Source organism: Gossypium raimondii, chromosome 6, assembly GCF_025698545.1.
Source record: "Gossypium raimondii isolate GPD5lz chromosome 6, ASM2569854v1, whole genome shotgun sequence".
Classification (NCBI taxonomy): domain Eukaryota; kingdom Viridiplantae; phylum Streptophyta; class Magnoliopsida; order Malvales; family Malvaceae; genus Gossypium; species Gossypium raimondii.
Window position 1 is genome coordinate 58,280,261 of NC_068570.1, and position 12,264 is coordinate 58,292,524.

Here is a 12,264-nt window from a genome sequence, read left to right on the forward strand (position 1 = left end):
CAATGATTGCCTAATAATTGTGTCAGAATTAAAAAAAATAACTTTTAGGTTTTGGCCAGTCAGTGGCCGGAACCCATGTATTTTTTTTAAAATTTGTATAATACTGATATACGAAAAAGGAGAAAGAAAAAAAATTTATTTTTTGGGTGCTGGCTTGTCAATGGCCGGCACCCTACAGTAAAAAAAAAGTTTCCTTTTTTTTCAGAATAAGATATAAATATACGAAAAAGTAAAAAAATTTGGTCTTTGGCTGTCAATGTCAAGACTCAAGACAATTTAAAAAATATTTTTTTCTTTTTTTGTAAGAGTCGATATAATTATACGAAAAAATAAAAAAATTGGGTCTTGCTTCACATCAATTGCAAGCACTCAAGACAATTTAAAAAAATTTTTTTTTTCAGTGAGTCGATATAATTATACGAAAAAATTAAAAAATTTTGGGTCTGCCCTGTCAATGGTCGGCACTCAAGATAATTTAAAAAATTTTTTTTTAGAATGAGTCGATATAATTATCGAAAAAATTAAAAATTTTTTGGGTCGGTTGTCATTTCGGCACTCAAGACAATTTTTTAAAAAATTAATTTTTTTAAAATTTGACTGGGTGCCCATTGACAAAGCCAAGACTCAAATTTTTTTATTTTTCTCGATATTTATATCTCGACTCACACTAAAAAAAGATTTTTTAATTTTTTCCTATAATTATATCTCGACTCGACTTAAAAAAAGAATTTTTTTAAAATTGTATCTGGTGCCGCCATTGATGAGCCAAACCCAAAATTTTTTTATTTTTTCAGATAATTATATCTCGACTGACACGAAAAAAAAGAAAAATATATATTTTTTAATTGACTGGTGCCGCCATTGACAAAGCCAAAGACCCAAAATTTTTTACTTTTTCAGATATTTATATCTTATTCGACAAAAAAGGAATTTTTTTACTGTAAAAATAATTTTTTTCTTTTTTTTTCTTTCTCTTTTTTCTTATATCAATTTTATACAAATTTTAAAAAAAATACATGGGTTCCGGCCACTGACAGGCCAAAACCCAAAAAATTAATTTTTTTAATTCTGACACAATTATTAGGCAATCATTTGTGCAAAAAAAGAGTGGGTGCTGTTCATTTTAGGTTATTTTGGTTATTGTTTTTGAACTTGGGTTATTTTTGCAAATATAATTTATTTTTGGCCTATTTTGGTAAAACAGCCTCAATTCTACCTATTTATGAATTAATTAGTTCGAGTTAATTAATTTTAAATTATGAAATAAAAAAAACAAAATTTGAAGTCTAATTAAAATTTTTACGAGATTAATGAAAATTTAAAAACTAAAAGCTCTAAATTAAATTTTTAAAATTTTAAAAATAAAATAAAATTTTCTCATTTGTATTGATTGATGGTAGGTGGGTGATGGGGCCTCTCTATTCTTTTGGAGATTAATTAAATTATGGGTTTTGAATTTTGATACCAACCTTCTACTTTTCTCATTTCCCAATCTTTTATTACATAATATTAAATTTATCTTTTAATATTTATATTTTTATTAATTTAGCCCTTATTTTATATAATTCTTTTAAAAAGAGTTAAATTATTCTTTTAATGAAAGTATTGAGTAAAATATTTATTTTAACTATGTTGACGTAATAATCTGTATGGCGCTTAATGTATACTTCATATGCAAAGCTACCATATTTAAAATTTTAATATTTTAGTTAGTATTTATGTTTAATCTGGTTTGAAAACCATAGAGAATTGTAAATAAAGAATAACATGTATTTCTTTCATTTATTTTAAGTTTAAATATGTCTGAAATTTTATACTCTTTTGAAATTTAAAATTTAGTCATTACATTTTAATTTTGAGACATTAAATCCATGTATTTCTTTTTATTTAAAATCTTAACCCTCTATAAAATTTTTATGTTAACGTTATTGACCTTATTTTTAAATATTCCACATCATCTACGTTAATTTTTTTAACAATACTTTCATGAATATATTGAAAAAGGGTAAACTATATCTATGGTTACTTTTGTTTATCTCAGGTTACATTTTAGTCACTTATATTTAAAATGTTACGTTTTAGTCACTTTGAGCCATTAATTGCCGTTAACAGTGTAACGGCAAGCTGACGTGACACATTAAATTATCATTTCAAACAAAAAATTTAGGTTAAATTATACAATTGGTCCCTATATTTTTTTTCATTTTGAGCAATTTAATTTTTTCTTTTATGTTCTTTTAACTTTCTTTTTTTTTCTTTATTTTCCATTTTCTTCTGCTTCCCCCTCTGTTTTCCTACCTTCTCCATTTCTTTTAACATATCAGAAAGTCGAACTGGTTTATGGGTTTTGATTATAGGCAATGATGGCTTTCGACTTCCCACTTCTTTCTTCACTGCCAATTCGACTTCTTAATATGTTAAAAGACATGGAGAAGGTAGGAAAATAGAAGGAGAAACAGAAGATAATGGAAAATAAAGAGAAAAAGAGAGAGTAAAGTTTAAAGAATATAAAAGAAAAAATTAAATTGCCCAAAAAAAATATGGGGATCGGTTGTATGATTTAACCTAAAATTTTTGTTTGAAATGATGATTTAACGTACCACGTCAGTTACACCGTTAACGGTAATTAACGGCTTAGTGATTAAAATGTTACAACACGATAACAGAAGTGACTAAAACGTAATATTTTATACATAAGTGACCAAAATGAAACCTAAAGTAAACAAAAGTGACTATATGTGTAGTTTACCCATTAAAAAAAGCAGTTTGAAAAAGAAAAAACAAATGTTGATGGTCAAAACAAGCTCAAAAATACAATTAGGACCATTTTGACAAAACATGTAATGTTAGTGGTTAAATTTGTCATTAAGCCTTAAAAAAAGTAAATTACAACACAGGTCACCTTAAAATGGCATTGTTCCTATTCTAGTCACTTTAATTTTCTTGTTAGTTTAGTCTCTCTAATTAAAATAATTATTTGGATTGGTCACTGTTATTAAAAAATTTGTTAATCCACTAACGGATTGTTAACGTGACACATTAGCTCATTGAATAATTAATGATGATTTTTTAAATAATTTTATATAATATAATAAAATCCTTAAAATAATATTTATAAATTTTAGTAATTTCACAATTCACTTAAAATTCCTTAATGGACCACTTGCAATTTTTTAAAATACTTCAATTTTTCATTAAAAAAGTACTAAAATTCAAATTGTTTTGAATATGTAAACCAAATAAAATAAATGATAAACTATAAAAATAGTCGGTTTTGTTTATTTTGAATTATATTTTACTCATTTATATTTAAAATGTTACGTTATCGTTTTGTTACGTTACCATTAAACTCTATTACCTCCCTAATGGTAGTACCACATGACAGTCCAAATAAGTTTTAAATGGCAACTTGGATGTCCTACGTGGTGGTCCAAATTAAATTTATTTAATTAAAAACATATTTTCATCCCAACAACTAGACATCCAAGTTAACATTTAAAACATATTTAGACTGCCACGTAGGACTGTCGTTAGAGAGGTACATAGTTTAACAATAGAGTGACCATTTCGTAACAAAACGATAACTTAAGTGACTAAAATATAATTTGAGGTAAATAAAAGTGATTATTTTTATAATTTACCCTAAAATAAATACACAAATATGTAATGTATGTGTAATTATAAATGATCAAATTTAAATTAAATTATTGGATCACTTTTTAAACACACTTAAATAGATTTTTAAATTCAAATTTATTCTGTTGACCATTATTATATCCCATATGGCCTAATGTTATAAGAATTGTACTAAAGATCTCTCAGATTATTGATTCTCGATTTAATCACAATAAAATTAAAATTTTTAAATTTTTAAATTAATAGATACAAATAAATAATAATAGCATAAACTTTCATTTTATAAATTATAACAATAAAATTAAATATTTAATTTAGCTTCAATCTAGTTGTTTGATTTTTATTTCTTTACTCCTTTTTAATTATATGGGTAAAATTATTTCTTCAATCTCTCTCAATTTTGAAATTGAACAAATTGATCTTTCGAAAATATCAAAGCAATTTAGTCACTGCCAATTTCGAAAGTAAGAAACTAAGAACAATTTAATGCTTTCATCAATTGTACATGATTTTAATTGGTATAATAACAAATTCAGCCCTCAAAATCAATGCATTTTGTCAACTTAGTTCTAATTTAACAAATTTATCTTGAATTAAGGCTAAAATGACAAAATATGTAAACATTGAGGCTAAATTTGTCATTGCACCAATAAAAATTTATGTACAATTGACAAAAAACATTAACGTTATGATTAATTGTCCTTAGTTGCTCACTTTCAAATTAATAGGATTAAATTACTCCACTTTTTAAAGAGGGACTAAGGTGCTCAATTTCAAAATTGAGAATGATTAAAAACCAATTATTATGATATCAGTAGAACCATCGAACTAATTTCCATTTTACTTGATCAATCCAATTTGATTCTAACAATCAAAACTCTAAACTTCGCATTGTAAAAATTAAAATAAAAACAATAATCAAGTCGAATTTTTTAAAAAAAGCCCAACAAGATTGTTGATTTATCTTTGTTTTTAGGTAAACTTTTTTCGATTGTTTTAGTATAATCACGACTTAAAATTGGTTATATATAGTATATATAATTAATTAGATATCTTTAAAAAAATAAATTAGATAAATGAATAAGATGGTTTTTGCCCAAAAGGAAAACAAGTTGTATTAGTGGGAAAAAGAAGAAAAAACAACACCAAAGATTAAACCAATTATACCAACATAGCAAAATTCATTCATTGCCACCCAAATTCTCTTCATTTCTTCTTTGTTTCTCTCCCTCCCTTTCTTTGGTGCATAATCGCACCTTCCACCACCACCCTGTCTGACGACGGCGACGGCCTCAAAACCCTTTTCCATCACGTTACTTCTTCATAATCATAGGGATGGGGCGGCCGTCACGGCCATCACCATCACCATCACCACCTGTAGAACCAACACCGTCTGACGATGATATCGAGAAAGGATCGAAAAGGGCACGTCATAAGTCGAAAGTACCTCCTCCTCCTCCACCATCGAAACTGTGGAAACCATGGCTCATGCCTCTCATGTTCGTGGCTAACATTTCGGTATTTATTTATACCATGTATGTCAATGATTGTCCACATACAAGTGGGACTTCAAAATGTATTTTGTATGAATATTTGGGAAGGTACTCGTTTCAAAGTTTTAAAGAAAACCCTCTTCTTGGCCCTTCATATATCACGTAAGAATTTGATCATCTTCATACATACATACATGCATATACATGCATGATATAATATTTGTTTTTTAACTACAGGCTGCAGACACTAGGGGGCCTTGATTGGACTCAAGTGGTAGAAGGGAAGGAATATTGGCGTCTCTTCTCATGCATGTGGCTTCATGCTGGACTTATCCATTTACTAATAAATATGTTAAGCCTTTTAGGCCTTGGAATCCGATTGGAACGTGAATTTGGGTTCGGTAAGAACTTTCATCTTCAAAATGCTAATAATGGGTGTGTGTGTGTGTGTGTTTTTTATTTTTTTTTATTTCCGAGTTACTTGAATAATTGCAGTGAGAATCGGGCCGTTATACATGATTTCTGGCTTCGGAGGTAGCTTGACGTCTGTTTTATCTCTGGCTAGGAAAAGAATCGTCTCCGTTGGTGCATCCGGTGCGCTTTTTGGCCTGTTGGGATCCATGCTTTCGGAGCTCATTACGAACTGGTCGAACTATACGAACAAGGTGAACACAACATCTTCAATCTCTTCTCTTTTAGTACCCGCACTGTGGGATCTAATTCTTGTTTATTCAGTGTTCAGCTCTGTCGACCATGTTGTTGATTATTTGCCTGAATCTAGCCATTGGATTTCTACCTCGAGTCGATAATTCCGCTCATATAGGAGGGTTTGTATCCGGACTGCTTGCCGGATTTGTCCTTCTAATGCGACCTCAGTATGGATACATAAGCAGCAAGCATGTTCCAGAGGGATATCAGATAAAACATAAGGTTGCAAAGCACCAAGTGCACCAGTATGTGTTATTTGGTATCTCCTTAGTCCTGTTAATTACCGGGTAAATGACTCGATCTACCAAAGATTTCAAAATGAAATTCACCCACTTTCAGCTAACTTTCTAGCATTCTTTTTTGCAGATTTGCAGTTGGCTTACAAAGGATTAGAAGGCCATAGTTTTTAAAACCAAGCCTTGCATGGTGGATTAGGAGACTATTCTTTGTATGGTATCATAAACTCCCTTTTCATCCTGTTTTCATGTGCAGAGTAAAATGGGAACGATACCTTCGAGCTTTCAGTACATTTCGACATGATTTTCATGAGGCAGAATTTGAACCCTGAATCCCTAGTCCTCATTCAAAGGATTATAATCAATAGGCTATATAGGACTATTATAGATATAAATGTATACCCTTGGTGCATTCTTATATATGCATGCACAAATCTTCAATTGTTCTTGTTTCAATCAAACATTACTTTGAGGAGGCTATTATCTTCCCCCATAGAAACTACCTGTTTAATAGGGCACGAAACAGTGTAATAAACACGAACAACGACACATTTAAACACGGTATGTTTAATATATGTATTGTAATCATAGTTTAAAGATTTCGGAACGTTTCATCATTTACATTATCGATCAAGAAATGCAGGGCATTGTAACTTACTATTCATTGTATTGATTCATATCTCACATGAATCCGAATACCCGAAAATCGCATACCGGTTGTTTGCGACATTGTCGTACATGAAGTCCCTTACGAACCTGCAATTGATGCAAACAGCAAAACAAGCAAAACAAATAAATGATGACAGAGATCTCCATTGACAACCTATACAAGCTAAGTGTTATGGTCCGGCATTGCGGCACAACTATGCCGGACCATGACACTGAAGGTAGAAACAGAATAGGGTGACTTACAAAGGTACAAACTGTAGAAAGAATGCAAGCTGAGGGAAAGGCAATTCTAGGTATTCCATGATCTTCAACACTGCTTCTGATTTAATATACGATCTGAAATCCGTTATCAAAATCAGTTTCGTACTATCCGATACTCACATTCGAGTCGGAGTTACATAGGTTTAATGATCAAACAAGAAAGAATAGTGGAAAAACCATTTTTGCAGTAGCTAAAAACAAGACAATAAGCACAATCCAACAAATTTTAAGATTGATAGTGGTGAATAAAACAATACCTATCTTTTTCAACAAGAACAACACTAGAAATATCATCAGGAGCTCTACCAGATCTCCTCAATAGCTTCTTCCCTGATTCACTTTGAAGAGCTTCAAACCTTATTCTCCTATAAAAAAAATAATCATAACATAGATAATTTTAAAACCCATACTTGTAAAACTGTAAATATATATATATATATATATATATGTATGTATATATACATATACACATATATACTGACCTGTTTCGATCAACATTACGAACAAACCTGACGCCACCATTACATAAGTTGCAAACTCCTGTTGAAAACAGAACAAGAATTTAATTAAAACTAAACAGGAATTGTTTTGTTTGAGGAAAATAAGGAGACGATTATTATAATTACCATCGAACAACATGATGGGTCTGGTATCTTGGTCGAAAAAACTGGAAGTGGCTTCGACCCAGTTCACAGTATCGGGCCGTGAAGGGGATAGAGTTGCAAAAATGGTTGACTGGTGTCTGAATCGAGCAGGAGGGGACAAGGTTAACCGTGTGCAGCCATTGGAAAGTGGAAGCGCCATTGAAAGGCAGCAGTAGTTGAAAGCTTCTGTTTTTCTTTTTTCCTTTTTTTAGTGTTAAAAGCAAGGTTCAGTGGAGATTTGTATTGTATGGCTCTACGTGTAGTTTTGTCCACCATTATTTAGAACTCCAAACAAAAATCAGGTTTTAGGTATAACTGATCATCCGACACCTGGCTTGAAAGCTGGACTCGAAAAATCGAAAAATAAGAGAATTTAGGTAAAAATATAAATTTAAAAAATGAGATTAAGCAAAAATTCGGCCCAACCCAAATGAACTAGTTTCATTGTTTTGGTGTTATTTTAGAAGTATTTACTTATATTTGTCTTAATGTTATTTAAGTACAAATAATATATTTTTAATTTGTTGTGAAACATTTATCTTAATATTTTAATATATTTGATACATTATATATTTTTAAAAATTTGTTTTGTATAAAAATAATAATATAAAAAAATTAATATGGGCGGTTCAAGTCGAATTTTAGCATTTTTTTTATCTTGATCGGGTTTAGATAAAATTTTAGGTCCAACTTTTAGGCTGGGCCTAAAAAACGAACCTAAAATTCTATTGAAGCTCGGTCTGAATCTGGTCCAACCCAACTCATGATCACTTCTAATTTTAGACAGAAATAATAATTTATTTCAAAAGAAAGTTAAATATATTATAATATAAAAATTAAATTATTAAATTATTTATGTATAAATTGTAATAAATAAGTATAAAATTTGTGAATATTAAATAAAAACATATTTTTATATTTATATTTGGTCAATTGAAATTTGGACAATTATTTAATCCATGGACATTTTAATAGTATAAGTTTTTTTTGTCTAGTCTTAAATATAAGTTTGAAATTTTATTAAATTCCATTAATATTCACAAATTATTAACCTAAATCTTTTAGGTTCATCTACATTATTTTTAATAAAATATGTTTTTATTTAATAATTAATAATTTTAATTTATTTTGAAATTTAAGCATAAATAATTTAAAAGTTTTTATTATATATTTAATTTCCATAAAATATAATTTAAACATTTTTATTATATATTTAATTTCCATAAAATATAATTTTCAATCCGGCCCAAGCCATGCCATAGATACCTCTACCTACCAACAGCCCATAAACCCTATATTTTCGGCCCATGTTTAGCAGAAGGCGGTGTGGATTCTGATCCGGTCAACCAAAACGCCCATAGATTTAAACCCCAGCAACAGATGTGGAAAAACCTAAACCCCAAGCCCTCATCACCACCACCATCATAACCAGCAGGTAGCAATACAAATGAACTCTCTTTCAGATCCCTTTTAACTTCTTCGGTAAACTTATCTTCTTCATTTCTCTTTACTGAAGTTTATTTTGTGGGGTTTTTTTTAATATACTTTGCCTTTTAATCTATGTTTCTGAGCTGTTCATTTCATTCAAGATATTGGGTTTTGGTTTTCATTTTCAAACTCAAATCTGGGTATTGTGTTTTTTGATGATTTGTTGATAATGGTGCCTTTGGAGAATCGGTTCTTTTAATATCTGGGTATGATTGATTCTATTAGGTTCATGTCTTTGGGACTGTGATTCTTAATTTTGTTAAATGTGTAATTAAGAGTTTTGTAGATGGTGTCTTATGGATGAGAGGATATCAGAACATGTTATTTCTGCGACAAATTCGCAGATTTTTTCGCATTGCAGCTCACTCAAAGCAATTTCCGAAGACTATACCTTTAGAAGAATCTGCTCTTTCAAAGCTTAAATCCGAAAGAGACCCCGATAAGTTATTCAATTTATTCAAAGCAAATGCCCACAACAAACTTGTTGTTGAAAACAGGTTTGCTTTTGAAGATACGGTTTCAAGATTAGCTGGGGCTGGCCGATTTGATCACATTGAGCATTTACTTGAGCACCAGAAAACTCTTCCGCAAGGTAGGCGAGAAGGGTTCATAATGAGGATTATAATGTTGTATGGTAAGGCTGGAATGGTTAAGCATGCTATTGATACTTTCCGTGATATGCATTTGTACGGATGTAAGAGAACCGTTAAATCTTTAAATGCTACACTTAAGGTTTTGTCTCAAACTCATGATTTGAGAGCCATTGAGGCTTTTCTTGCTGAGGTTCCACAGGAGTTAGTTGTTGAATTGGATGCATATACGGTTAATATAGTTGTCAAGGCGTTTTGCGAAATGGATTTTCTTGATAGCGCTTTTTTGTACATGGTACAGATGGAACGGTTGGGAATAAAGCCAGATGTTATTACGTACACAACACTTATCTCTGCATCCTATCAAAAGAACCGTTGCGAGATTGGCAATGGATTGTGGAATCTTATGGTGTATAAGGGGTGTAAACCTAATCTTACAACTTTTAACGTTAGGGTCCAGTATTTGATTAATAGGAGACTAGCATGGAAAGCTAATGATGTAATGCGTTTGATGAAGAAAATTGGTATAGAGCCTGATGAGGTTACTTACAATTTGGTAATCAAAGGTTTTTGCCAGGCCGGTTATCTTGAAATGGCTAAAAGGGTTTATTCTTCTCTAGAATTTCATAGCACGTATAAGCCGAATGCTAAGATTTACCAGACTATGATTCATTATTTGTGCAAGGGGGGTGAGTACAATTTGGCCTATACAAGGTGTATAGACTGCATGAGAAAGAATTGGTTTCCAAGTGTGGATACTATTCATTCACTGGTTCAAGGCCTAATGAGAAATGGTGAATTGAAAAAGGCTAAGAGGATAATGAGATTGGTTAGGAATCATAGACCACCTTTTTCCTCAAGTCAATTTGATTCTTTGCGATCTATTTGTCGAAGAAGTGATGGATTGAAACCCAACCAGTTTGATTAATGTATAAACACGGTTTAAAAGAAGCTAATAATTCTTTCAGTCCGTGCAGTTGTAGTTTTACAAAACTAATTGGAGATAGATTTTTACGGTTCACAATAACATCAAAGCAGCGGCAGATCCCATTTTTGTTGAATTAATTTGGTGTGAGTCTCAGATTAATGAGAATGCCAATGGAGAGCATAATCCAAATTCCTGTAAGTCATCATGCAATTGCACTCTATCCTGATTTCTTTCATTCCTTAACATGCAGCACCTTTGGTACAATGAACGATGTTTTGCTATTGCAATTCCATTTGTCTCTTAGTGAAGCATGCATATGGTGTTTGACATTCCATAGGCATTTATTCTTATCTCGGTGAAGCATGCATATGGTGTTTGACATTCCATAGGCATGAATTCTTATCCCTGTGAAGCTTGCATATGGTGTTTGTAATTCCATAGGTGTGTTTTATCTTCTGTGCCTGCTAATGCCTGTTTTCATATGTAAGCTTTGGCTCCTAAACTAGGAGTCAGATTGCATTTTGCCCCCTCTACTCAAAAAATGAGGAAATTAGCCCCTTTACACCAGTTTTTAACACGAGAAATTGATGAAAATTTTAACATAAGGACCAGTTTGCTCTTTGATTTAACGTATGGGGACTACTTTTCTCATTTTCTGAGTAGAGGAGCCAAATACAATCCGATGCCTAGTACAAGGGTCTCCATGGTACTTGTACCGTAAGCTTTCATATTGGTTGTTACTTGGATTCTAAGGTGTTGATTGTATGAAATGTTTCAGCTTCAACCAAACACTTTCACTCGATGTGCATCGGTACCATTTGCTTTTCGGCAGGATCGGGAGGTGCACTTGGATGCATTCTACTTGTTAAAAGAATTTGAGTTTTGTTTCTTCCATGGAAGTGCATTATTTACAAGGCTCTAAGAAGGGTGAACAACAGCCTGTGAAACTGAATCCTTGGGTGAAAAACAAAAGAGAAAAATGCAGCTACTGGTTTAGGCTTGAAATAGTGTCATATTTGTTTTTATAATGGGGGCTTAATGGAAGAAATCTATAACTTTTTTTTTTCCTTAACTTTGTGTTCCACAGGTTTCAACCAAACTTGTAAATGTGTTCCTTCAAGCTATCATTCTTTTTTGCTTGTGAAATGGCACTGCTGTGTTCCTTACACCAATAGTAGTTTAGTAGATTTTTTTTAAAAATTTTACAAACGAATTTATAAATTATTTAATTTATTTTTTAAATGGAAGGGTATATTTCTCCACTTATTTTTGCTTGTGAAGTCAAATAAATGAGATAATTGATGATCTTTCTTTTGAATTATATACCCAGAGTAGAATTATACAGTAAAAGCATCATAGAATTCTAGTCTTTATATGTATTGTTTTTTCTATGTTGATGTATAAAGATTAATTTTTAACATAAAGGTTGGATAAAGGGAAATCGAATTTGGACATAAATAGAAACATATCACTGCAACAATTGAATTTGTCATGTAACAATTCCAGTTTCTTGTATGCTCCCATGAGAGAAAACAATATTGAAATGACCAGATGCTTGATGATCGCATATTAGTTTTACTAGTTCTACAAAATCATCCATGGATGATTGCA

The 12,264-nt window shown here is 31.1% G+C and overlaps 3 protein-coding genes across 3 annotated transcripts; 2 read left to right on the top strand and 1 right to left on the bottom strand.

Moving 5' to 3' along the window:
• Nucleotides 1–4,740: 4,740 nt before the first annotated feature.
• On the top strand, nt 4,741–6,128 carry LOC105773674 (RHOMBOID-like protein 5). Its single transcript, XM_012595752.2, has 4 exons — nt 4,741–5,291; nt 5,367–5,530; nt 5,625–5,794; nt 5,865–6,128. The coding sequence occupies exons 1-4, from the start codon at nt 4,972–4,974 to the stop codon at nt 6,126–6,128; spliced, it is 918 nt and encodes a 305-aa protein (XP_012451206.2). The 5' UTR covers nt 4,741–4,971.
• Nucleotides 6,129–6,624: 496 nt separating this feature from the next.
• Nucleotides 6,625–7,896, bottom strand: LOC105773675 (DCC family protein At1g52590, chloroplastic). Its single transcript, XM_012595753.2, has 5 exons — nt 7,630–7,896; nt 7,486–7,543; nt 7,261–7,368; nt 6,986–7,078; nt 6,625–6,829 (listed from the first exon to the last, which is right to left on the bottom strand). The coding sequence occupies exons 1-5, from the start codon at nt 7,805–7,807 to the stop codon at nt 6,748–6,750; spliced, it is 519 nt and encodes a 172-aa protein (XP_012451207.1). The 5' UTR covers nt 7,808–7,896; the 3' UTR covers nt 6,625–6,747.
• A 1,134-nt stretch (nt 7,897–9,030) lies between these two features.
• Nucleotides 9,031–11,895, top strand: LOC105773673 (pentatricopeptide repeat-containing protein At1g80150, mitochondrial). Its single transcript, XM_012595751.2, has 2 exons — nt 9,031–10,847; nt 11,432–11,895. Exon 1 carries the CDS (start codon nt 9,436–9,438, stop codon nt 10,651–10,653), a length of 1,218 nt encoding a protein of 405 aa, XP_012451205.1. The 5' UTR covers nt 9,031–9,435; the 3' UTR covers nt 10,654–10,847; nt 11,432–11,895.
• The last annotated feature ends 369 nt before the right edge of the window (nt 11,896–12,264 follow it).

Coding starts and splice junctions, on each gene's coding strand:
- LOC105773674 (XM_012595752.2), top strand. CDS start 4,972: ATGGGGCGGCCGTCACGGCCATCACCATCACCATCACCACCTGTAGAA. Junction 5,292..5,366: donor CTTGGCCCTTCATATATCAC/GTAAGAATTTGA, acceptor TTTTAACTACAG/GCTGCAGACACTAGGGGGCC. Junction 5,795..5,864: donor GGTCGAACTATACGAACAAG/GTGAACACAACA, acceptor TTGTTTATTCAG/TGTTCAGCTCTGTCGACCAT.
- LOC105773675 (XM_012595753.2), bottom strand. CDS start 7,807: ATGGCGCTTCCACTTTCCAATGGCTGCACACGGTTAACCTTGTCCCCT. Junction 7,079..7,260: donor GTTCTTGTTGAAAAAGATAG/GTATTGTTTTAT, acceptor AACGGATTTCAG/ATCGTATATTAAATCAGAAG. Junction 6,830..6,985: donor TTTCTACAGTTTGTACCTTT/GTAAGTCACCCT, acceptor CATCAATTGCAG/GTTCGTAAGGGACTTCATGT.
- LOC105773673 (XM_012595751.2), top strand. CDS start 9,436: ATGAGAGGATATCAGAACATGTTATTTCTGCGACAAATTCGCAGATTT.